Source organism: Canis lupus, chromosome 5, assembly GCF_048164855.1.
Source record: "Canis lupus baileyi chromosome 5, mCanLup2.hap1, whole genome shotgun sequence".
NCBI lineage: Eukaryota > Metazoa > Chordata > Mammalia > Carnivora > Canidae > Canis > Canis lupus.
Genome location: NC_132842.1, coordinates 9,789,649 through 9,816,802, shown reverse-complemented (window position 1 = coordinate 9,816,802; position 27,154 = coordinate 9,789,649). Strand labels below are relative to the sequence as shown.

The 27,154-nt window shown below is 36.7% G+C and overlaps 1 protein-coding gene and 1 pseudogene across 23 annotated transcripts in view; both read left to right on the top strand.

Annotated features, from left to right (window-relative positions):
- MLLT10 (MLLT10 histone lysine methyltransferase DOT1L cofactor) overlaps positions 1–27,154 on the top strand; it is a 250,792-nt gene that overhangs the window by 113,770 nt on the left and 109,868 nt on the right. For 19 of the 23 annotated variants that reach the window (XR_012030838.1, XM_072825416.1, XM_072825415.1 and 16 more), the window contains 3 exons: positions 16,977–17,080; positions 18,575–18,668; positions 20,530–20,625. Coding sequence is in view for 22 of the 23 variants with exons in the window: in XM_072825416.1 (XP_072681517.1) it covers positions 16,977–17,080; positions 18,575–18,668; positions 20,530–20,625 (294 nt within the window). In the remaining variant the exon portion in view is untranslated. The remainder of the gene's footprint in view (positions 1–16,976; positions 17,081–18,574; positions 18,669–20,529; positions 20,626–27,154) is intronic. The other 4 variants (XM_072825420.1, XM_072825429.1, XM_072825428.1 and 1 more) reach the window with 1 other exon arrangement.
- On the top strand, positions 1,677–8,530 carry LOC140633212 (NADH dehydrogenase [ubiquinone] 1 alpha subcomplex subunit 5 pseudogene; annotated as a pseudogene).

Genomic DNA, 27,154 nt, shown 5'->3' with positions numbered 1-27,154 from the left:
TTGCCCCCCTCCCCGAAGTGAATAAATCTTTAAAAAAAAAAAAAAAAAGATTTAAGGTCACTTGATGACTTCATGAAAAACAGACCCAGGGATAATTGTATGTTGGGACTTCTTTTTTTCTCATTATATAAAACTAGCATGTTGAATTAGGGTATTAACTATTAATATATGCTACTATTACAGCATGGAATCATGCTGAATAAGATTGAGTAAACTGATTTCTTTGAGGTGTTCGATTTTATTTATTTATTTATTTAATTATTTATTTATAAAAGATTTTATTTATTCATGAGAGATAGAGAGATAGAGAGAGAGAGAGGTGAGCGCGCAGAGACATAGGCAGAGGGAGAAGCAGGCTCCATGCAGGGAGCCTGATGCAGGACCTGATCCTGGACTCCAGGATCGCGCTCTGGGCCAAAGGCAGGCACTAAACTGCTGAGCCACCCAGGGATCCTCCGAGTTCTTTGATTTTAAAGCAGTAAGTCTTAGCAGAGTGTATGAGGTGTTCAGGAAGACACATACTTTGAAGGCATGTCAGATTTTTCTGAACTAATCTCTTTGCATTTTTGGGTCTTCAAGATTATGATAAAACTAAGAATTCTTTCTACAGAATAATATACACCCAAAATATGACAAAATATTTTACATACACTTTCCGGAGGATTACAAGAATACTCCTTGATACATCTTCAAATTCTCTGCTTCTTAGGCATGATGAGGATTACCAAATTTAGATGACATCCAATAATAATTTAATATTTGATGTATTTAAAAACAATATATTTTATTATTTTTACAAAAGTTTATTCATCTTAGAGTGTGTGCTCATGGCAGAGGAGGGATAGAGGGAGAGATAGAGAATCTCCAGCAGAGCTGAGTGCTGAACATGGAACCTGTTGTAGGATTCTATGCTGAAAAATAATACATTTTAAATAAAATGTATAAACATTTTTAATATTTGGCATTTTAAAAATCTCTAAGTAGGAGTTAAAATAATGCCACATGTACAGATTTTATTCCTGGCTCTTTACTTTGGATGACTCTAACCATAGTGTTTATGTCATAATTTGCCTAACCATTTTCATATTATGGAGGTATTTTTCTGTTATAAATTAAAGCATGACGAGAATCTTGCTTCACCAAGCCCATTTTTCTCTGTTTTGGATCATTTTTTTTTAAAGATTTATTTATTCATGAGAGAGAGAGAGAGAGAGGCAGAGACATAGGCAGAGTGAGGAGCAGGCTCCCTGCAGGGAGCCCGATGTGGGACTGAATTCCGGATCCTGGGATCACGCCCTGAACTGAAGGCAGGTGCTCAACTGTGGAGCCACCTATTTATCCCCATGGATCATTTCTTTTGACTAGAACTCTAGAGTTAGAATTACTGTGATATAGACTGACTATACCTGTTTCTAAAGTTCTGATAAGATTGCCTGATTACTTTCCAAATTTATATAGCTGTTAATTTCTTAAAAAATGATTAAAAACCAATATAGATAGGGAGATCCCTGGGTGGCTCAGCAGTGTGGCACTTGCCTTCGGTCCAGGGCATGATCCTGGAGACCCGGGATCGAGTCCCACATCGGGCTCCCTGCATGGAGCCTGCTTCTCCCTCTACCTGTGTCTCTGCCTCTCTCTCTCTGTCTGTGCCTCTCATGAGTAAGTAAATAAAATATTAAAAAAAAACCAGTATAGGTAATGGTGTAATATAAATGGCATTTTCATAAAGATTCATGATTTGAGAGAGACAGAAAGAGAGAAAGAGAGAAAGAAAGAGCGCGAACATGCATGCAGGAGTGGGAGAGAATCTTTAAGTAGACTCTTCACTGAGTGTGGAGCCTGAGGTGGGTCTCAATCCCAGGACTGATATGAGATCATAACCTGATCCAAAATCACGAGTTGGAGGCTTTAGGGACTGAGCCACCCAGGCATCCTGTTTTTTAAAAAATCATTTTTAATATTTGTTAATTTAATAATAAATGATGTCCAGTTATTTTAATTTTATTTGATTTCTTGTTAGGTTATCAGAATGATAATTCTTTTTGTGTCTGTTTTTTGCTCATTTCTCTTTTATTTCTTTTTTTAAAGATTTTATTTACTCATGAGAGACACACAGAGAGAGAGGCAGAGACATAGGCAGAGAGAGAAGCAGGCTCCATGCAGGGAGCTGATGTGGGACTCCAGGGACTCCCGGGACTCCAGGATCACGCCCTAAGCTGAAGGCAGATGCTCAACTGCTGACCCACCCAGGCATTCCCCCATTTCTCTTTTAAATAGTTAGGTTTTCTAAAGTTAAGAGCTCTTTAATTAATGATAATGAGTTTTTTGTTTGAATGTACCAAGGGTACTTTTTTACTTTGTCTTTTTCATTTTGGTAACATGAGAATGAGAAAATATTTGCAGACACAGTTAAACTTTATAGTTTTTTTTGGCGGGGGTGGCAATATACAGGGTGATTAAAAAATTGAATCTTTATAAAGTAATTAGGTTATATAGGATTACAGTCACTCCTTGAATATCAGAGGTATGAACTGTGCAGGTCCACTTACATGCAGATTTTTTCTGGTCAGTACAGTACCTCATTGTATTTTCTCTTAAAATATTTTTTAAAGATTTTATTTATTCGTGAGAGACAGAGAGAGAGAGAGAGGTGGAGACATAGGCAGAGGGAGAAGCAGGCTTCTCGCATGGAACCTGATGGCGGGACTTGATGCTCAGATCCGGGATCACTCCCTGAGCCAAAGGCAGACACTCAACTGCCGAGCTACCCAGGTGTCCCTCTTACATTATTTTTTTTCCCCTTACAATATTTTTAAATAATATTTTTTGTATAGCTTATGTAATTATAAGAATACTGCATATAATACATATAAAATGCAAAATATGTGTTAAGCTATTAACAGTAGGCTATTAGTAAAGTTTTTGAGGAGTCAAAAGTTATACCTGGATTCTTTTTCTTTTTTAAAGATTTTTTTGTTTATTTGAGAGAGAGAAAGAGCACACATGTGCACTTGTGAGCAGGGGAGTGGCAGAGAGAGAGAGAGAGAGGGAGAGAAGCAGACTCCTGGCTGAGCATGGAGCCACATGCAGGGCTAGATCTCATGACCCTGACCTCATGGCCTGAGGAAACCAAGAGTCAGCCAGTTAACTGAGTCACCCTGGTGCCCCTACACTTGGATTTTCAACTGCATGGAGATCAAAGCTTCTAACCATGTTGTTCAAGGGTCAACTGTATTGTATTTGTATTGTATTTGGTGTATTTTATGCACCAAATTATAGTGTTACTCTTACTTTTCTAATGCAGAAATTATTCTTTATATTACACGAATCTATACACATAGAACACAGAGCAGTTACATGGGACTAAGGAAGTTATACATCACATTCACAAAATATTTCAGCAAGGTCCAGAAAATTGACACAGTAATAGCTATAACCCTTACTCTGGCTCTTTCTCCACAGGTGGCTAAAATCTGATATTTTCTGCATGCTGTAGTGAGACATAAAGGCAAAATGGTAAAACTTCTCCTGGAGTTTTCCAAGTCACGTGAAAGATGAAAATGACGTTCATTGTCAAAGATAATTATTATTACTTCTTTTAAGAGGGAAAATCTGTTTGCCATAATGGTTATATCTGTAGCACTAAAAATCAATGTTGCAATTAAACATGTAAGGATTGTCAGAAGTGAATGTATTTTGTGCAAGAGTACACACATGGTCCATTCTTTTTTCATGAAGAAAATAATGGTTGAACTGTGTATCTGGATATGTTGAAAGAGTGAGCTTTTCCACAACAATGGAAAGCAGGCTAGGTCCCTGCTTTCATTAATCCTGTAGCTTGGAGCTTTCTTCACCGTTATCTTCCATACTACTGGATTAGGTATTCTGTTCTGTCAATTTTTTTTTCTCTTAGACCAAATTATATTGAATGTAAGTCAAAATTTATTAACTAGTCAGAAAGGGAAATGGCAAGGTTACAAATAGAACATGCAGGTTTGGAGAGAGGGAATGGGGACGGGGAAGTTAAATTTTCCAACTTTCCAAAGAAAATTTGAAGTTTTATTTTACAGGGTTGTATAAATAAAATGTCTATATTTGTAATTACAAGGACTAATAAGATGATCAGAGATGCCAGATATAAGAAAAATGATAAGGATATGGTTTGGGTCTGAAATTGGAGTAATGAAACTTCATTATCCAACTAATGTTCAGCAGCACCAGGTAATAGAAAACCATGAAATAATGTCAAGTTGAAGTAGAGCACTTAGCAACAAATTCGAAGTTTGATCAGGTTACTATTTTTTTCAAGGTACAAAGTTGTAGAATGTAGTTTGCTATTTTTTTAAGAAAATCTATTATAGGTCTAAGTTTTTCTATTTGAAAGTTCAAAGCATTGGCCTGCTCTGAAACTGTGACCACCCAAATTCCCAGTTAACACAGGGAATTTTTATTTATTTATTTATTTTCAGGAGATAAGCCAGGTACCTTTCTTCTCCACAAGGATGAGGTAACAAAGGGATGCATCTTAGCTGCAAAAAGTCAGGTTTAAAGTAAGCTACTGGATTGGTGTGCTCTATGTCATGGGGTGCATATAGATCTTTATGAGAGTATAAAGATAAGTTTGATGCTTTCTTTATAAATTCTACTTTTTTGAAGGTGTTGAATACTTTTTGTGTCACCGCATTTCTCTTGGATTTTCTTCACGTGAACATTTCATTGGAATTTTTACCTAAAGCGCTTTATTCTTTCCCAGTTAGAGAAGCTGTAAAAGTCTGAAATTTAGGTATTGGCATTGGTTCCTTCTGAGGATTGTGAGGGAGAATCTGTTCAAGGCTTCTCTCCCAGCCTCTGATGGTGGCTGGCAATCTTTGGCATTCTGTTGCTTATGGATTTCTCACCCTGGTCTCTGCTTTTTCACCCCAGTGTTCTTCCTTTTCTTTTGTCTCTGTGTCCTCAAGTGGCCATCTTCTTGGAAGGACCAGGCCTATTGAATTAGAGGCCTTCTCTACCTCACTGTGACCTCATCTTAACTAATCACATCTGCAGTGATCCTTTTCCCAAATAAGGTCATGTTCTGAGTTACTGGGGGTTATTAGGACTTTACATAGTTTTCTTGAGGGACACAATCCAACACATAGTAATCTATTACACCCTCCACCCCCGCCATTCGTGTTCTTACTACGTGCAAAATACTTTTATTTCATCCCAGCATCTCTCGAAGTCTTAATCCATTCCCGTATCAATATCTGACTCCCTATTGCTTCTTTGTCCCTTTCTGTTGTAACCTAAACTTAGAAACTTCTGACTAGCCCTGCCTGTAGGCATATTATAGCTAAGATTTGCAAAACTGCTTTTTACCTCAACTCTGCCTCACCCAAGGAGATAAGGAAATATGTACACAAATGACTGTGCTTTATTTAAGATTTACAGGCGCAACATGATCCTGTACGCAAAGACCAACTGATCAAGAACAAAGAAGTTACTCAACCTTCCTTGATGTCTACAGACATCAGCCACCTTTTGTCTCCAACCCCTCCCACTTCTCCCCTTCCTAACAGAAAAAGCTCAAATCCCATGCTTGGGGAGATGGTTTTTTCGGACAGTAGTCTGCCACCTCTTTGATGGGCTGGCTTTCAGAATAAGGACCCTTTCCTACCCCAAGAGCATGTCTTGACATACTGGCCTGTCATACAGTAAGCAGAACAAACTTGGGACTTGCGGGGGGAAAAAAGTGTGGTAAAGTGAAGAGCATGGAGAGCAATGAGCCACTTTGGCACTGGTGAACAGATATGGCTAAAAACTAGGGGCAGAACACAAATATTGTGGAAGTAAAATATCTAATACTCTAGCCCTCAACCTAAACATAAGGTATTATTAGGGGAAGACCAAGGGACAAAGCTACCCCAATGGGCTCAGAAGATAGAACATCAAGCTACAGAGAATTATTCTTGGTCTTAGAACCTAATGAAATATGTCCTATTGAGTTACAGACCTGCTTTTTGTTCAGTAAATCCCTTTTTTCTTCTAACTTCTCCCTTTAAAAGGGGACTGTCTCTACTATACTTATCCTACCGCTGTATCTTGGAGGCAGATAACATTTCCCTATTTCATAGGGTATAGATGGGAAGGAATTTTGCCGCAGGGCCAACCAGAGTCACCCATATCTGATTTAGATGATGCAGAAGATGAGATTTGGAACTTTTGGGATTATAGTATCTAGATTAAATTATGAATTTAAGAGTTGATGTTTTGTCAGTCATGCTAAGTAGGCCCTGTATATCTGGGCCTTAGAGTTTCACCATTCCTTCCCTCCTCACCAGTGTCAGACTTATATTTGTCTCTTTGGAAAGACTTGTAAGGAAGAGCGCTTCTTGGCTCCCCTCCAGCACTGGAGTATTGTGGGAATTTGGGTTAGGGAATTTTTCCTGTCCCTTGCCTACGTGTAAAGATTTTTTCCCTTTGTCTTCCTAATCATGATGGGTCTTTACCCGTGCCTTGGAGGTGACAGAGTTTCCTGCCAGTCCCCTGAATGCTTAAGGCTCTGAAAGGAGTGTCTGGACAAGAGGTGGGATTTCATATCTTACCATCAGTAGTAACTGATTTGCTTCTACATGCCTGCACCACCAAGGGAGATTATTCTGGATGCTTTTGTCTCCTTTTGTCAGTCTTCCCCATGAGCATCCTATAAAAGTTCATGGAGTAGTAGAGTCTATGAGTGGGTAAGAGTGGGTAAGAACTCTCTGTCAATGGCTCCAGTGGTTCTACATTGTCATACTAACCCCCAATCAACTTTAGCAGTGTGTTAAATTTTTGACTGATTTCTTCTTATCTGCATATCTTTCTCCTTGCTCTCTACCATTGATGGATAGTCTGAACACCTTGTGGTGCTTAGGGAGTTGTGGAAAGAGTGTGTCTCTCTTTGGATTTCAGGCTACTTGGTTGCCTCACTACTGCACCTTTCAGGTATAAGAAGAGTTATGTTTTTGTGGTTTAAGTGGCTTGTTAGGTTTGGAATTATGTTTTCAACTGCTTCTTAGGTGGAGTTGAAATTTGGTCCCTGAATCCTTTTGATATGAGCCCTGTTTGTTTAATTAAAAAATTAGATTAAGAGGGCTATGTTTCCCCAGCCTATCAGCGCTTTCACGGTAGGCTTGTTGAAGAAAACCACCGACTTTGTGGGATTGGCTGTATGTGAGAATCCACATGAGAGGCTAAGAATATTGTACACAAAGAGTCTTGATGTTCTTGAGCAAATTCCTAAAAATGCAGCATATAGAAAGTATACAAAACAGATTACAAATAAGAAACTGAGTATGGTTAAAATAGAATCAGATGATAAGAAATTAGATCAACTTCAGGGTGGCCAACTTGAAGAGGTGATTATTCAGGTTGAAAATGAACTAAGTCTGGCAAGAAAAATGATATAATGAAAACCATGGAAGCCTTTAGTGGAAGAACCTCCTGCCAACCAATGGAAATGGCCAGTATAATCATTATTTTTATTTTTATTTTTTAAAGATTTTATTTATTCATGATAGATGGAGAGAGAGAGAGAGAGAGAGAGAGAGGCAGAGACACACAAAAGCAGGTGCTGAACCGCTGAGCCACCCAGGGATTATTCCCCAGTATAATCATTATTAAATGACTAGTGTGTTGATGAGAAACTAGTGTAATTAAATATTCTGTTATATTAAAAAAATAAAAATTAGGTTAAAATACAACTTTTATTTACCTTAAGTGAAAACTTTCAGGCTATGAATTTGCCTCTTGAGTATAGCTTTATTCACATACTTAACATTTTATTTAGATATGATTTTTGTTGTTTGGGAGCATTTCCTCAATAATCCTCAGTTACTTTACATTTTTTTCCTCCTTGATCTAGTAGCTAACATTTAAAAAAATTATCAAATTATTTCTACTTTGATATGTCTTGGGGTTCTTTTGGTCTCTCTTTTAGTATGTATATATGTATATACACACAGTTATAATTGTTTTATCTTCCTGATGTATTAACCTTTTTTATTATTATTATTATTTTTTTAATTTTTATTTATTTATGATAGTCACAGAGAGAGAGAGAGAGAGAGGCAGAGACACAGGCAGAGGGAGAAGCAGGCTCCATGCACCGGGAGCCTGATGTGGGATTCGATCCTGGGTCTCCAGGATCGCGCCCTGGGCCAAAGGCAGGCGCCAAACCGCTGCGCCACCCAGGGATCCCTAACCTTTTTTATTATTATAAAATACTCCTCTTTAATTTTTTTTTTTTTAAGAGAGATATCATGAGTGGAGGTGAGGAAGGGCAGAGGGATAGGGAGAGAGAGAATCTTAAGTAGGCTCTATGTGTAGTGCTGAGCCTGAGGCAGAGATCAAACTCATGACCTGAGCCAAAATTGGGAGTTGGATGCTTAACTGAATATGCCACCCAGGCGCCCCTCTTTCTTTCTTTCTTTCTTTCTTTCTTTCTTTCTTTCTTTCTTTCTTTCTTTCTTTCTTTCTTTCTTTCTTTCTTTCTTTTTCTTTCTTTCTTCATTCATTCATTCATTCATTTATGATAGTCACAAAGAGAGAGAGAGAGAAAGAGGCAGAGACACAGGCAGAGGGAGAAGCAGGCTCCATGCACCGGGAGCCCAATGTGGGACTCGATCCCGGGTCTCCAGGATCGCTCCCTGGGCCAAAGGCAGGCACCAAACCGCTGCGCCACCCAGGGATCCCTGCCCCTCTTTTATAATGTTTTGTTTCAAGAGTCTGTTGTTGTCTGATACAGTGATAGCCACCTAGCCATCCTACGGTTGCCATTTGCATGGTATATCTTTTTCTTATATTTTTAAGTTATTTGTACTTAAGATTTAAAAAAAAAAAATATTGGGACGCCTGGGTGGGTCAGCAGTTAAGCACCTGCCTTGGTCTCAGGGTCTGATCCTGGAGTCCCTGGATTGAGTCCCATATCAGGCTCTCTGCATGGAGTTTGCTTCTCCCTTTGCTTATGTCTCTGCCTCTCTCTCTGTCTCTCATGAGTAAATAAATAAAATCTTTAATAAATTTATAAAATAAAAATTTAATAAATAAATAAAATAAAATAATTTATTTTAGAGGTCATAAGTAGGAGGGGCAGAAGGAGAGAGAATCTCAAGCAGACTCCATGCTGAGCATGGAGCCTGATGTGGGGTTTGAACTTACGACCCTGAGATCAAAAGCAAAGCCAGGACAAAGAGTCAGGCACTTAACTGACTGTGCCACCAGGCTCCTCCTCAGTTTTACTTTCAAAAACAGTAGATACTATATGGAACCTTTTTTTTTTTTTAGTTTAGCTTATTAATTTCTGCCTTTTGATTGGAGTATATTCACATTAAATGGTATTATTAATATGGTTGGATTTATGCCTGCTATTCTACTTCTTAAAATTTTAATTTATTTGAGAAAGAGTTACAGCAGGGGGAGAGTCAGAGGGACAAGCAGACTCTTACTGAGCAGGTGCCCATCGTGGCGGGGGGTGTGGGGGCTCAATCCCAGGACCCTGAGATCATGATGTGAACTGAAGTAAGACGCTTAACTGACTGAGCCACCCAGGTGTCCCCTGACATTTACTTTTTGTTTGCATTGTCTTATGACTACTTATGAGAGCAGTCTACATAAGTAGTCTTATGACTACTGTTACCTCTCTTTTCCTCTTAGAGTACCCTTTCTCAAGTGGATATTTTCTTGTGTACCCTTTCATTCCTTCATCATTTTTAAATTATACTCTTGGGTCCTTTTCTTTTTTAATATTTTATTTAGTTCCAATGAGTGAGGGGAGGGGCAGGGGAAGAGGGAGATAGAGAAAATCCTAAGCCGACTCTATGCTGAGTGGGGAGCCTGAAGTAGGGCTCAAACTCAACCTAATATCATGACCCAGGCTGAGATCAGGAGTCGATGCCTAACTGAGCCACCCAGGCACCCTCAGTTATTTTCTTAGTGGTTGCTCTAGGCTTGTGATGTTTACCTTATTGGAATCTATTTAACTTCAGTTAAGTTAGGAAATTCATTCCCAAATGTCTCCATCCCCTTCTCCCTTTTCATGCTGTTATTATTGAAAACATTATGTGTGTGTGTGTATATATATATATATATATTATAAACTCAACAATATATTGTAAAAATTATTGCTCTATTTAATCTTAAGTCTTCTAAAGCTAAGAGGAGGAAACCACAAATATATTTACACAGCTTGTTTGTGTGTGTGCAGGTATTCGTAGTTACCATTTGTGTTTCTCTTCGTTTCTTCCTATGGCTTCAAGTTACCATCTTGTGTTACTGCCTAAGTCCCAATATAGCTTTAGTCGCATCCTCTTTCATTGTGTTTTCATTGTCAAAAATATTACATTTCTGCATGTTATAGTTGCAGCAATACAACTTATGGACATTGTTTTATGCTATTGCCGTTTATCTATCTGTCTATCTGTCTATCTAAAGAGCAGGAGCAGGATGGAGGGGCAGAGGGAGAGGGAGAAGCAGTCTCCCTGCTGAGCATAGCACCCAATATGGGGCCCAATCCCAAGACCCTGGGATCATGACCTGAGCCAAAGGCAGATGCTTGACTGAGCCACCCAGTTGCCCCAGTGCTATTGCCTTTTAAATGAAGAGAAGAATGAGAAAGAAATACCAATCATGCTGTCTTTTACTAAAATTTCCTGTATAATTCCCTTTGTCAGAGATATTTTACATGTGATTTTTAATTGGCCTGTTACATTTTTTTAAAGATTTGCTTTATTGAGATAAAACTGTGGAACTTCTTGTGTGTGTATGTGTGTCTATCGCAGTTATTTTTTCATGTCACTTGATTTTAGCCCAAATAATTTCCTTTAGTATTTCTTGTTAGTTGGGGTTGGAGCAACAAAGTATCTTAGTTTTTGGTTTTTTTCCCTAGGATTAAAAAAAATTATTTTAGAGAGAGAGAGTGCAAGCAGGGAGAAAGGCAGAGGGGGAAAGAGAGGGACAAGCAGACTCTGTGCTGAGTGCAGAGAATGATGTGTAGCTCTATTTCATGACCCTGAGATCATGACCTGAACCAACACCAAGAGTCAGTGAGTAGGCTGCTTAACTGACTAAGCCACTGAGAAGCTCCAAAAGTATCTTAGTTTTTGTTTGGGAACATCTTTATTGCATCTTTATTTCTGCAACATAGCTTTGGTGAATATAGGATTCTTGGTTGATAGTTTTGTGTTTTAAGCATTTTGAATATTTTAAATGCCTCTACTGCCTTCTGTTCTCCATTATTTCTGTTGAGACCTCAGATATTAATTTTATTGCAGTTTCTATGTTTGTGATGAGCCATTTTCCTTTCCTTTCCTTCCCTTTCCTTTCCTTTCCTTTCCTTTCCTTTCCTTTCCTTTCCTTTCCTTTCCTTTCCTTTCCTTTCCTTTCCTCTCCCTCTCCCTCTCCCTCTCCCTCTCCCTCTCCCTCTCCCTCTCCCTCTCCCTCTCCCTCTCCCTCTCCCTCTCCCTCTCCCTCTCCCTCTCCTCTTTCTTTTCTTTAAGATTTATTTATTTTAGAGAGGAGGGGAGAATTAGAGTCTAATGCAGCCTCCCCACTGAGTACAGAGCCTGTGGGGCTCAATCTCACAACTGTGAGATCACAACCTGAGTTGAAAGCAAGAGTCGGAATGTTTACTTTTCTAATTTATTTTTATTTTATTTTTTAAAGATTTTATTTATTGATGAGAGACACATAGAGGCAGAGACATAGGCACAGGGAGAAGCAGGCTCTCTTTGGGGGAGCCTGATGCAGCATTTGATCCCAGGACCCTAGGATCATGCTCTGAGCCAAAAGCAGGTGTTCAGCCACTGAACGACCTAGGTATACTATAAGAGTTGGATATTCAATGGATTCTGCCACCCAGGTGCCCCTCGTGTTGCTTTCAAGACTTTGTTTTGTTTGGCTTTCATCATTTTGAGTGTGGGTCTCTTAGTGTTTATCAAACTTTTTAGGTTTGTAGATTATTGTTTTTCATCAAATTTGGGAAGTCTTCAGCCATTATTTCTTTAGATACAATTTCTGTCCCTTTCTTTCTTCTCCTGGTTTTCTCATACATAGGTTGGTGTCCTACATTTTTTGGAAATTGTATTTTAGGTAGTGTAACCTCAAGATGTCTCTTCTTTATACTGCATAATCTTTATTGATCTATTTTTTTAAGTTTATTTTTTTTAGGGATGGAGGGGGTGAAGAGGGAGGGGGCGAGAGAGAATCTTAAGCAGACTCCACACCCAGCACAGAGACTAATGTGGGGCTCAGTCTCATGAGCTGAGCTGAAATCAAGTTGGACCTCAACCGACTGAGCCACCCAGGTGTCCCAAAGTTTATTTATTTTTAAGTAATCTTTATACCCAGTGTGGGGCTTGAACTCATGATCCTGAGATCAGTTGCTCTCCCAACTGAGTCAGCCAGGTGCCCCTTTATTGATCTGTTTTTAAGTTTCTTGATTCTTATTGCCAACTCAAATCTACTGTTTAGCCCCTCTAGTGAATTTAAACTTTAAAATTTCTACTTTGTTAAAGTCTTTGTCTTTTAAGTCCAACATCTGGGCTCCTCCTCAAAGGTAGTTTCTAATGTCTACTTTTTTTTCCTTGTATATAGGTCACACTGCCCTGTTTCCTTGCATGTCTTGCATTTTTTTGTTGAAACTGAATATTATATTTTATTTATTTTTTAAATTTTTATTTATTTATGATAGTCACACACAGAGAGAGGGGGGGGGGGAGGGAGGGAGAGGCAGAGACATAGGCAGAGGGAGAAGCAGGCTCCATGCACCAGGAGCCCGACATGGGACTCGATCCTGGGTCTCCAGGCAAAGGCAGTCGCCAAACCGCTGCACCACCCAGGGATCCCGAAACTCAATATTTTAGAAAATATAGCCACTCTAGAAAATGATCTTTCCTTCTTTTTGTGGGTCCTATTGTTTGGTCATTTATCTGCTTAATGACTTGGCTGGGCTAATTTTCTCATGTCTCTTTTCCCAACAGCGTATAATTTCAGGTGGCACTGCTAACATGACTTCCTTAAAAAACAGACAGGCCTGACTTTTAGGATTGTCTGTAGGTCAACATAAACCACTTAATGATTCAGTCAGAGATTGTGCTTAAGCCCTTTTAGGTTAGATTTTCACCCTTTTTCATTTAGTATGTGTGTGATTTAGAGATTTTTTGTTTTCTAAGTTTTTATTTATTTGAGAGAGTGGGCATATGGGTGAGCACAAGCAGGGGGAGCCAAAGGCAGAGAGAGAGTGAGAAGCAGGCTTCCTGCTGAGCAGAGATCATAACCTGAGTCAAAGGCAGACACTTAGGTTGAATGAGCTACCCAGGTGCCCCTAAAGATTATTTTCTAAGAAGATGTGAGGTTCTCTTTTTAGTTGTTCCTAAGAGGGTGCAGTCTTAAGCACGTACACAATCTTTCAGACCATATGTATATGTGTGATTTTATTTTCAAGTCTGGATTTTGAGGAGTTGCCCCTGGGTCACAGTAATTTATTTTTCAGCCAGGTTTTGATCATAGTTTGTACTAGAACCCTCTGAACCTTATTGGCTGATGGATTTGTGTGTGGCTTTGGTGAATGCTTTTAATTAAGCCTTCCCCAAGTCCCACTTTGATTTTTCCCAGTTGAGTGCAACCTAGTTCATGTACATGGCCATCTGAACCCCAGGGATGAGTAGATTCTAGGAGGGCCCTTATTTGTTGTCTTTCTTTCATTCCCTCTTTTAATCTTCAGTCTAGTTTTGCTTGTTTTTACTAGTATCTTGGAGCTACTGGTCCTGTCTTAATTGTTTGCCACCAGAGTGGTTTTATTTATTTATTTTTTTTAAGTTTTATTTATTCATGAGAGAGAGAGAGAGAGAGGGAGGCAGAGACACAGGCAGAGGGAGAAGCAGGCCTCATGTAGGAGCCATATGTGGGACTCAATCCTGGGACTGATCATGCCCTGAGCCGAAGGCAGACGCTCAACCGCTGAGCCACCCGGGTATCCCACCACCAGAGTGTTTTGGACAGTGCCCTTAAACTTCTCCAGGCCTTGTTCCAAATAAAGTTCATCCATTTAGGCAGAGCTGTTGAGCTTTTGTCCCCCCTATCCCCCTTCTGAGAACCTCTACATTACTGCTCTGGAACTGGGTATGGTGACAGCAGTCTGCTACTCTGAAGAGAAAAACACGTACTCCCAACAGGGTGCTAGGAGGAGAGAAGGGTGTAGGAGCCCCTGGTTTTCTCAAATCATTCCCCTACCATTGGGACTTCATTTGACTAGCGAGCTGGGGTAGGGATGCTATGGCCTCAGAATTCTAGGCCTGTTGTTAGGGTAGGATTTTTATGAGTGAAAGCTAATAGCACTGAGTAGGTTGACAGTCACTAGAGACTAGTTCTTCTAGTAAAGCTATAGCTTTAGACTGAGAGCTGGGGAGAGAGGGAGCCTTCTCAAACCACATCCACCCAGAGGGGAACTTCCATCAGAGCAAGCTGTGTATGTGGTGCGGTGTGATGGGAGCAAATCATGATTCAAATTCCACAGACTCTCACTGTTCTTATTGAAATTTTGTAGGTTTTTTGAATAAATTTTCCACTGTTTGCCTCATGTTTTTAGGATAATTTTCAGACCTTTATTTTTTAAACTGTGAAGTGATTAATTCACTGGGGAGGGGATCCACAGAGTTCTTCTGCATTCCAGAAATCTGAAAGCACTACCTTTTCTTTCTTCTTAATACCATCATAAGTTTTAGTTTTATTGAATGGTCAAATGGTGGTATCTTTTCTTTTTTCTTTTTTCTTTTTTATTTTTTCATTTATTTATGATAGTCACACACAGAGAGAGAGGCAGAGACATAGGCAGAGGGAGACGCAGGCTCCATGCACCGGGAGCCCGACGTGGGATTCGATCTGGGGTCTCCAGGATCGTGCCCTGGGCCAAAGGCAGGTGCTAAACCGCTGTGCCACCCAGGGATCCCGGTGGTATCTTTTCACTGTCTGCTTTGGAAGTTCCTGAGAGATTCTTTAAAGCATATTTGCATATTTTCCCTGAATTTTGCTATATAAAATGTTACTGTTTCAGTCTTCTGTCTTGTCTTTTTTTTTTTATTTCATAGAGATTTTTTATTATTATTATTATTTTTAATAAATTTATTTTTTATTGGTGTTCAATTTGCCAACATATAACACCCAGTGCTCATCCTGTCAAGTGTCCCCCTCAGTGCCCATCACCCATTCACCCCCACCCCCCCACCCACCTCCCCTTCCACCACCCCTAGTTCGTTTCCCAGAGTTAGGAGTCTTTATGTTCTGTCTCCCTTTCTGATATTTCCCACACATTTCTTCTCCCTTTCCTTCTATTCCCTTTCACTATTATTTATATTCCCCAAATGAACGAGAACATATAATGTTTGTCCTTCTCTGATTGACTTACTTCACTCAGCATAATACCCTCCAGTTCCATCCATGTTGAAGCAAATGGTGGGTATTTGTCGTTTCTAATGGCTGAGTAATATTCCATTGGATACATAAACCACATCTTCTTTATCCATTCATCTTTCGATGGACACCGAGGCTTCTTCCACATTTGGCTATTGTTTCTGTCTTTTCTTTTTTTTTTTTTCAAATCTTCTTGATCATTTGTAGGTTAAAAAATATATGTTACATTCTTCCATTGTAATTGTTTGGACTTTCTTTTTGTTATTTGAATGGGTAGAGATGCTCTCGTTCAGTGTGTCTCAATTGGTTTGTTTTAACTTGGGATTTTTACTTGTTAGAGATATAAAATAATTTTTTAATTCAAATCACTCTGAATCCTGCATTTAAATTAATTTACCTGACTTGGTACGAGGCTTTTTTGAGAACTGTGTCCTTGTAAAAATATATTGCTGAATAGTATTATTTGGCACCACAGGACATAGTGGAGGAAATGTCTCTAGGTTTAAAAAATGTGTGTCCTATTGGCTACAATAGGTTAGCTAGGTTATACCGTATTAGTGTTAAGAAGTTGGTTTCTTGGGCAACCTGGGTGGCTCAGCGGTTTAGCACCGCCTTTGGCCCAGGACGTGATCCTGGAGACCCGGAATCAAGTCCAGCGTCAGGTTCCTGGTATGGAGCCTACTTCTCCCTCTGCCTCTGCCTCTCTCTCTCTCTCTCTCTCTGTCTCTCATGAATAAATAAAAATAAAATCTTAAAAAAAAACCGCAGAAGTTGGTTTCTTTTTAGAAGTGTATCACCTGATTTTATGTAGGCATTAACTTTTGTATACTCAGCTTCTAGTCTGCTGATAATTGTATTCACTAGACACTGATAATTGTAAAGGTAGTACTATATTAATCAGCAATTTTTACCTGGGAAGAGGGCCACATGTCAGTTAAAGTTGTTGGGAGTGTTCATTGGCCAGTTCCTCCTGGAGACATCTCTGACCTCCTAAGCTACTAAAGTATCTTTCTCTCAGACTCAGTATGTCAGGTTAGCAGGCTGAATGACAGCTCATGTGCGATTCTTGTGAACAGTTAAAATGGCCTAAATTTGCTCACATAGGGTCATCCTTCATCTCTTATCTCCTAATCCCTGTGTTTAAACTCCTTAGAGTTTAAACTTACTTAGAGCTTACTTAGAGCAGAAAGGAAAGACAAACCTCTTTTTACACTCTTGTTATAGAAATCAGTTGAATACTGGTGAGGAAGTTTTAAGACCAAGGTATTACAGGCTGTGTTCTGGCCCTTGACCTCTCAGGGCCTATGAAGATTCTTCTTATTGTGTAACATGTTTGAGCCTTTGTGAGATACTACGGGGACTGCTTCCGTGTTCTTGTTTATGTTTTCATGTTTATAAAAATTAGATTACCATCAGAAAAATGAATTTATGTTTTGAAGTAAAGTAGGTTAGATAGTTAACCCAATTTTGACTTCTGAAGGTAATTGTGAAATTCATTCCTGTAAAGCGCTTTAAGGTTTTTGCTTCATTTTATTTATTTTCTCTATCCTAAGACTTGCTACATTTGTGATGAACAAGGAAGAGAAAGCAAAGCAGCCACTGGTGCTTGCATGACCTGTAATAAACATGGATGTCGACAGGCTTTCCATGTGACATGGTAAGTATGTTTCTGTCCTTGTACAGAACTGAAATTCTTTTACTTTGTTCAAGGGAACACTTTGTAAGTTGAAGGTTTAGATACCCAAATATTTACAGTAAATTTTATTGGGATAGTTTCTATGTTTCAATTTTCTTATTTATAATAAAGATGATTCTAATAATTGAATTTACCAGTCAATTTTAAATAGGTGGACTCTGGTTCTTATGTTTTTTTTTTTTTAGTTGACTTTTGTGTAAAATACTGGGTATTGGTTACCTAATATTTGATTTGTTGTTAGGATTAAAAGAGCTGATAATAGGTAATAATAAAAGAGCTGATAATAGGTTAGTGTAACACCTGAAATATTAGTAAGGATTTAATGAATGATTGTGTTTCTTCACTTTGTGTTTGAAGAGGGTTGGAAAAAGCAATCACTATTATATTCTCAGTATAACAGTGGCTACTTCCTAATAATTACTTCTGTACTTTTTTTGGCATAAAGTTTCAAGAGCAAAAGTTATCTTATAATATTCAACATAATAGACAACAGTTCAAAATTAAAGTTTGGGAATAATCCATGTACTTGTTACTTTCAAGAAATAGTCTGCATCTAGCAGCCAGTATAGGCACATGCTTTATTTCCTGAGCTTTTAGTGTATGGATTAAAGAAGTCCATTTTATGTTACTTTTGGGGAATGGAAAAAATCTTTGATTTTATAAATTCTGTTAATAATTTTTTAAAAGATGAAAGTTCTTTGAGACAGATACTATCTCCCCCAAAAAGATTTTGAAATGTAATTTTGAAATGTTAAAAGTGGAAATTGAAACTGAAGACAAATTGACAAGATGATTGTAAATTTTAGTGCTTTGTGTTTTTTTAAAAAAATGAATATCATAAAAAAAAATGAATATCATAACTTTAGGTTTCAATTCAATTTCTTCCATTGTTTATGACTGGAAAACATAGTTTATGTTTTTCTTGTCTGCTGTACAGTGCTGTGTTTGAAGCATTTTCCTTGTAACAGTATGTAATTTGCATCTGTGGGTTCATCCCATCACAAGTCATTTCAGCTCTTCAAAAGCCTGACCTTACTATTTGTACCTCTGATACAGATAGAAAAAGTAAAATGAAGTGTTAATTATGAGGGAGGGAGAGTATCTTAAAGCAATTTAATGTCTATTTGGTGACATAGTACTATATAAGTCTTCATCCTTATTAGAGATGGCTGGGTCAGAAGTTTATTATAAACTATAAGTTTAAAAAATATCAATTAAAAGTTGAGGTGACATGTACTTGGTCGCAGTGAGAATAAAGCCTTTCATTTTCTCCTTTTCTCTTAAGAGATGTGTAAGGTTTAATTACAAATCCTACATGCTTAAGTGAATTTTAATTTATATATATTGTAGTTTGAAATTTAACGTGTTTATGTGTATACTTCTATATATACTTATATATATATATTTACACATTTCTATATATATACTTATATATGTATTTGGCTTTATTTTTAGTGCTCAGTTTGCTGGATTACTTTGTGAAGAAGAAGGTAATGGTGCAGATAATGTCCAATACTGTGGCTACTGTAAATACCATTTTAGTAAGCTGGTAAGAATTTATCTTGAACTTAACATTAAAATGATAACACATAGTTTTAAGAGTAGAATTAACCCTGTTTAAAAAAAGGCATAATAGCTACTCCTTTTCGCTTGATTTTTACATGAGATTGTTTGCTTTGCATGTTCTTACTGGGAATTAAAAGATCGAATAAATTTTAAAGATTTTGCTTTGCTTAGGTTCATTTATAAAGGTAAATATTGTAAAATAATTTCTATTAATAGTAGTAAATGTTAGGATACATTTAGTAGACGAAGCACGTATAGAGGACTCTAACCTAATACTGTTTTTTGACATTTGATTATACATTTTGTGATTTTTCTATCACGTGTTTCTCATCTTTTAGCTAATTACTATTTCTTTATTTTCATTTTTATTTACTAGGAGATAGTAAAACTGAAACAAAGCTGTTTTGTAACTTCTTGGTTGACGATCTTGAGAACAATGTATTTGAATACAACTTTGGAATTATTTTAGATTTTTGCCTATGTTGAATGGATGATTGAGTTGGTAAAATTTGATTACCTGTTTCATATATTGTGTCCATATATTGTTCCTTTGAAGGATCAATATTAAATGTCCTAAGTGTCTATTTTTTAGTCTTTAATGGTAACGACTCGACATGTACACAGAGTTTAAGTCTTTTTTGTTTAGTGTCTTTCTTTTCCTCTTATTACCTTTCCTTTGTGAGTAGGGCTAATTTTTTCTTTCTTTCTTTTAAATAAATGATATATAATTAGGGGCCCCTTTCTCATGAAAGCAGCTCGACTATTCTGGTTCATGCATATTAAAATACTTAAGGTTATATAAATATATTGTTTGATATTAAAGACTTTGATTAGTGTAAGGGCTGACAAAGAATATTGAAGTCTTTTAAGAGAAATTTTGAGATAGTAAAATTGAAAATTTTACTTTCTAGATGTAAAAAGTATATTGGAATCTTAATTTTCTAAATGGAAGATAATAAAGATAAAATCTAGAAATAATGAAAATGGATTTTGAGTTTGTGTAAATAGGATTTTCTCACTGCTACATATTGACATATTATCCCATTTGCTAGTTAGGAAAAGTCTAATAATTTAATAAGATTGTATAAGCTCTACATTTGCATGGAATTTGAGTATCTTTCATTCTCATTTTTATCTAATTTAAACTGGTTATGGTACCACCAAGTTTTAAACACTTCAAATAACTCTCACTGGCATCCTTTATTTATGATCTTGTGTAAGTATTTCAAATAGAAATGTGCAATACTTTTATAAATGCTTTGAAAAATGCATGGGTCTAATGCTGACATTTCCTTTAATTTTTTTCTTAATGAACTGCAGAGATGAGTTTTTAGAAAACTATGCCTTAAAAGAAAATATGAGATTAAAAGGCTTCTTGCTTTTCCTAATGTGGCAGAAGTAACTCTTCAAATATTTTCTTTTCTTTTCTTGTAGTCTTGGCATCCTTCCTCAGTATGGCATTCTCTATTTTGGTTGAAACTCCTTTTTTAAAGAAGACCGTGAAAATGATAGTTGATTTCTTTAAGAGATGGTTTTGTGATAAAGTGACAAATAAGCTACTGCCTATTTGAAAATGTAGCCTATTTTCACACATTTTAATGAATGTACAAAAATATGGCATTAATGTTAAATTTAAGTTTAGATTTTCTTTTATAATGAATGCAATAGACAATATATGGATGGTGTCTGAACTAGATTATATAGTTTGAAATAGTGAGAGTTTTTTTTTTACTTCAATAGACATTTTAAAATATTACACACTTGAATTGGTTAAGCCTAACAAAAGGTTATTTAAAAACTTTTTATATACATATATATGTATGTATATATATTTTCTTTTTTAGAAAAAGAGCAAACGGGGATCTAATAGGTCATATGATCAAAGTTTAAGTGATTCTTCCTCTCACTCTCAGGATAAACATCATGAGAAAGAGAAAAAAGTAAGTGGATTTGTTGTTGCTCTATATGTAGCACATCTACTTAATAGTTTTTTTTTTTCCTTTTTTAGATAAAATTAAGTTCTTGATAGCTGAATGGAGACATTGAAATACTGAAAATTTTTGACTAATTGAGAGTATAAAGTCAAAGAGTAGATCTAAAATAATGCCATATTTGTGAGTATGTTTGTATGTACCTATTTCAGCTGAAAATTTGAAATAGAACTTGACTGAAATCGTGAGAGATTTTTTGCATGTGTCACTGTGGTCATCCTGTGAAATCTTCAGGTGACTTCAGTAATAGTTTGTGGCTATAGATTATTAACGGATTATTTCACATGTAAGGAAAAATCGCATCAGCCTTTTCACTTTATAATGGAACAGTTTTGAAATTCTATATATTCTTGATTGTTTTTCCACCTAGTGGTGCTAATAATGTTTTTTTTTTCTTCTTTTAATGGCCAAATATCATACCATTTGTTTGAGAATGTTTTGTCTTTTAATAAAGCACTAAATGCTTGCCTAATACTAATCTGTCTTCTTCTGACTTAACCTGTTTTCCACTTACATTTTTATTTAAAGGTTATGAGTAACTTTTAGTGAATGAATAATAAGTACTGTAGAATCATTCATACTTCGTATCGAACATAGAAACATATTGAATATAGGAAAAGGATAACACTATGAATTGTTTTTAAGAAACTAAGGATAAAAAAGACCTCTTCAATTAGAAAATAATATTACTCTTAAACAGTTGTTATAAACTAGTTTGGAACATTTTCATGTTTATAAATATTTAGGATTTGGGAATAGATTTGGTTTGAATTTCTGTGCCCTTTTTTGGGGGGTAAACATTTTAAAAGCTTAAAATTTTGATTTTGAAATTAAATTCCAAATTGTGAGTGAAATAATAATTACAACTTTATATTCACCTTTAGAATATTTGTTAGGTTATATATATGCTTTTGAGATCTTAGGCAGCAAGTATACATATTTATCTGTTTAATGAGGTGGTTTTGTGATAGTGACAATTACAGAGTTCTGTCTGTTTGGATTGCTGATGGGAAAAGGGCAGATTGTGTAATTAGCAGTTTTACTAAGAAGCACTGTGATATTTTATGTAACCTTTGGATTCATGAATGAGGGATACAGGTACGAACTCACTGATGATATTCTTCTCTTAAGCCATTTCATGAACGTTACCTTATTTAAAGAAGTGTTTATGATATGATCATATTTATCTTCATACATGCCCTGTCATATTTTTAATGGACAGTTATTAAATGTAGTATAGTGTTCAGTAAATACAATGCTATTGATTACATTTATTGATTTTTTTTTTCCTCTAGGAATGAGAGTTTTCATTTTAGGTGTTTATTGCAGTTGTTGAATATTAGATAAAAACATTGTGTTTAGTCAAACCTGTTTAACTATAAATTTTAGCAGTTAATATTTTCATTAGTATGTCAATAAACACTATTTACATTTTTCTTTTGCATATATAAGTTTAATATAATTTGATTTTGTTGTCAAACTTAAAATCCATTTGTACATTTTGTTTGGTAACCGTTTTTCTGATCATTTATAAAGGCTGTGAGGTAAATGTATAAATTTATTATTTATTATTGTTAGATTTGTTTGCTTGCCTTGGGAATATTTGGGAAGTGATCTTTTTTTTTGTTATGGTATAAGTGATAATATAGCTGAAAAGATCAGGTGTTATGGACTATCATTCTTTCCATCCCTCTTTACCTGTTTTAAGATTTTAACATCTAGTAGGTTTGTCTCAGATACGCTTATCAAATTATAAAACGTTGCACTGAAGCACAGCACTCACAATTCATTCAGACTTTAGAATTTGAAAATACTATATATTGCAAGCTAAGTTTTGATGGTATTGTTCATAAAATAAGTTGGAGTCACTCTCCCTCTGAATTTTTTTATCTACCTTCATACTGGCAGATATTTTAAAATATATTATAAGTAAGTGACGATAAAGAATATTTCATACTAAATAGTATGCTTATTTAAAAAATGAAATAAATGATTTATGTTAGCTTTTTATTTATGAGAAAATGAAAAAATACATAGGTTTTGCTTTTCAGAGCATTTCTGTGTGACCCAAGATATATTATTAATACTGGTTAGATATTGGGCAGCCTGGGTGGCTCAGCAGTTTAGTGCCGTATTCAGCCCAGGGTGTGATCCTGGAGACCTGGGATCAAGTCCCACGTCAGGCTCCCTGCATGGAGCCTGCTTCTCCCTCTGTCTGTGTCTGTGCCCCCCCCCCCCCTTCTCTGTGTGTCTCATGAATAAATAAATAAAATCTTTTAAAAAGTACTGGTTAGATATTAACTGGGAAATCCCAGCAAGGAGAGAGAGGAAAATTTAATAGTGAGATACGGCTTTTTTTTTTTTTAAAAGATTTATTTATTTATTTATTTATGATAGACCTAGAGAGAGAGACAGAGAGGCAGAGACACAGGCAGAGGGAGAAGCAGGCTCCACGCAGGGAGCCCGACGACTTGATCCCGGGACTCCAGGATCGTGCCCTGGGCCAAAGGCAAGCGCCAAACGGCTGAGCCACCCAAGGATCCCCTGAGATACGACTTTGAATAAAGGACAGTTGCCATGAAAATTGAAAAATTGGCATGTATATATTTTTAAAGGAATCAAAGTACATGTTTGAAATGAATTGAAGCTATATAGAGGAAAGGTTTAATTCATTAATTTGTATCATTAGGTATTGTTTAAGAAGAATATCTTCTAAGACTATTAATGTTCATTGTAAAATAGAATTTTCTTTTAAGCCTAGTATCTTTGTGTTATAGAAGCACTGCCACGGAGTGAGATGTGGGCCAGGGTTAGGAAATGCAGAGACATATCAGACATGGCAATATGTGGTTGTAATTGGGATGTTCTCAGCTTCAGAAAGGATTTTTTCTGAAGGCTAATTTGTAGGTCTTTATTTAGAAATCAGTGGTTATTTATTACATTGAGATAATCTGCTACCAGTTCAGTTGATCTTCAGACACATCCTCCTCCCACTCATAATGTTAACTAATCCATAATGTATTAAAAGTATAGTACTATACTTCTAATACTTTACAGCAAAGTTCCCATTAGTGACAGTATTATGTAGAAATGCATTCATTTCCAAGTAGGTTTGCCAGAAAACTGTCCCCTACTGTAGCTAGAGGGATTTATCTCCCTCTGTGTTCCCCACCCCCTTACTTGCTCTTGATTTTTTTTTCTGTTACTAATAAATGGCAATAGATAAAGGAGCTCTTACCAGTATAAATAATGTTAGTCGATGTTGGATGGGTGTTTGTGGGAGGGAAGTTTTTCAGTCGGTGTTTTGTGAACTTCAGGGATTGACTGGACTTCCTTTTGTTTAGGAGTACTCATCTTTTTGAAGAGAACTGGGCTACTTTTGTGGCCCTCAGGGGAGTAAAACTCTCATTTCACAGAGTTGTCATTACTTCTTTGTATCTTTTTAAAATTTTTCAGCATTGAGGGTTACCTGTCATCCCCTTCCGTTTTTTGCATACTTTCCTTTTGGAAATCTTCTGCTCAAGTTAAAGCTTTAAGCTTCTACATGTGCAAAGAGTTAAGAGAGGGCAGGGCTTTCCAGGAACAGCAGTTTAGGATGCCTGGGATGCGTGTTTGTTGGGGCTGAGGAGTGTCCGGAGACTACTTAGTTAAAAGGGGGCCAATTTCTAAGGAAATTTTTAAAGTGGTGCCAGTTTTGATTCTTCATCCTGAGGTGTTGGGCAGCCAGCCAGAAAGATTAGGTTTTTTTTTTTAACTTTTGATTTTGTAATAATTTTAGATTTTGAGAGAATTTGAAAAATACTACACTTTATTTCTCTATAGTACTCACCTAAATTTTTAAAATGTTGACAATTTAAGCTTGTCCTCCCTCCCCTTCCCCTTTTTGCTCCCCACTTTCTCACTCTCTGTATAATCTTTTTCTGAATTATTAGAGAATGAATTAGAAACGTAATACCAATTTAGCCTGAGTGTACTACTTTAATGTGTAGTTTTAATTAAAAAAAAATGAAATTTCCTACATGATTATAGTACAATGATCAAAATTAGTAAATTAACATTTTTCACAGAGCTGTTAGTTAATCTGCAGATCATATTCAAATTTCACTCAATATTCTCCATACTGAAGAGGGAAACTTTTTCTAGTCCAGAATCTAGGCCAGGATCACACACTCCATTTAGTTGTCCTGTCTCTTTAGTTTTTCAGTCTATTCGTTCTGGAATATTTCCTCATTCTTGCCTTGTCTTTAAAGACATTGATGTCTCTGAAGCCTTGTTTTAGGTTCTTGGGAGACATTGCCTTGATTTTTTTTTTTTTTTTTTTAAAGGATTCATTTATTTCCTTGAGAGAGCATGCATGCTTGGGGAGGAGCAGAGGGAAAGGATCTCAAGCCGACTCTCTGCTGAGTGTGGAACCTAAAGTAGGGCTGGATCCTAAGACCCTGAGATCAGGACTTGAGTTGAGAGTTGAATGCTTATCTGACTGAGGCACTCAGATACCCCTGCCTTCATCTTAACAATGGATTTTACAATCACAACCTTGTTTCACTCTTCTTGGAATGGTTTTCTGATAGTGGCCTAGGTTTTGTCTTTGTCTGGAAGCCATTCCTTAGTTTTATATTTGCTTTTTGTAGAGTGTATGAATTTTCAGAACCAGCAAGTAGCCTTTCCTAATTTAGTTTATACTCTGGTATTTTTTTTTTTTAATTTTTATTTATTTATGATAGTCACAGAGAGAGAGAGAGAGAGAGAGAGGCAGAGACACAGGCAGAGGGAGAAGCAGGCTCCATGCACCGGGATCCTGATGTGGGATTCGATCCCGGGTCTCCAGGATCGCGCCCTGGGCCAAAGGCAGGCGCCAAACCGCTGCGCCACCCAGGGATCCCCTCTGGTATTTTTTTTTTAAGTAAAAAATCAGATTGCATTTTCAACATACTACCTAAAAAATTGCCTTAGTGAAGTCATCCAATTCATTAAATACACTTTCTATTTTTTGTGTTACCATAGGCAACAATGTTGCTAAACTACTAGCTTCTATATAACAAGGACCCCTTTTCTGCTAATTTTCAATTAAATTTCTTTCATTTTCTTTTATGCTTTAGATAGCAGCCTCCTGAAAGTTTACAAGGTTTCTAGTAATAGTATCTGCAGTGTTATTATTAGGCTTCCATTCATAATCTGAAAGTCCTTCTACCTTTTGTCCATTGCTTAATTCCATGCAACTTCCACATTTTTAGTTTTTTTATTATGGTAGCATCCCACTCCATGTAAGAAATTCTGAATCATTTACCTTTTGCAGCATAGCAAATTTTCCTAGTTTAGTGCCTTAATTAAAATAAACATTTATTGTCTCAGTTTCTGTGGGTCCAGAATTTGGACTTCATGTATTTCTAGCTCAGGGTCTCTCATCTGATTATGGTCCAGGTTTTGGCAGGAATACAGTCAATTGAAGATGATTGTGAGATGGAAGATGTTCTTCCACGATGGCTTATTCACAGGCTAGCATGTTGGTTCTGGGTGAGTAAGATCCTCATTTTCTAGCTGCATGGATTTTTCCATAGGGCTGAGTAAGTATCCTTATGACATGGTACCAAGCTTTTCCCAGAATGAGTGATCCAAGATAGGGCAAGGTGAAAGCTGCAGCTTTTTTGTGACCTATCCCTTATGTTATACATTATCTTTTTTTCCTTATTGCATTGCTTTTTTAAAAAACATTTTTTGGTGGTTAAAATATATATAAAATATCATTTTCCATTTTTAACCACTCTTAAGACATTCATTTTTGCAGTATTCTGTTGGTTACACAGAATAACCTGTTCAGTGTAGTTGGATATTACCTGGGGGAGTAAAGATCATGGGAAACTCTTGGAAGCTGGCTACCACACCCTGAGAATTGGGTAGATACCCTGTTTCCTATTAAATTTTCACCCACAGGTTTTAGCATTTATTGATGATTCTCCCTGAAATAGTGTTTGACAAAAGTGATTTTCCATAATTCATTCTACATCCATTAGTTGGCATTCTGCTGTAAATTAGAGCTTCCCTTCCTTTTTCACTTTCTTTGTCAGTAATGGGGAAGAGAAGATTCTATAGAGGAAATCAGAAGTAGCCATAGATACATGAGGAAAATTAAGAGAGATCTAATAGGTTTTGGAATCCAGGAGAAGTGACTATTTCAAAAAAGTTAGTGCTCAGCAATTAGATTGCGTACAAAAGATCAACTACTACAAGGCACAATATATGTTCTTTGGATTTAATGCTAAAGAAGTTGAGAAGGAGTCTCAGTGTCATGGTCAGAGGAGAAGCTTATTGAAGTTGGTAAATGAGTACGGTAGGTATGAGGAAATGTAAATAGTGAGAGTATTTAGCTCTTCAAAGAACCTTGGTTGTCAAGAAAAGGGGAGAAATAGGGCAATAAGTGGAGGAATATATGATATTAAGACGTAGTAGACCATAAGAAAAAATACTGTGTCTTCCTCTG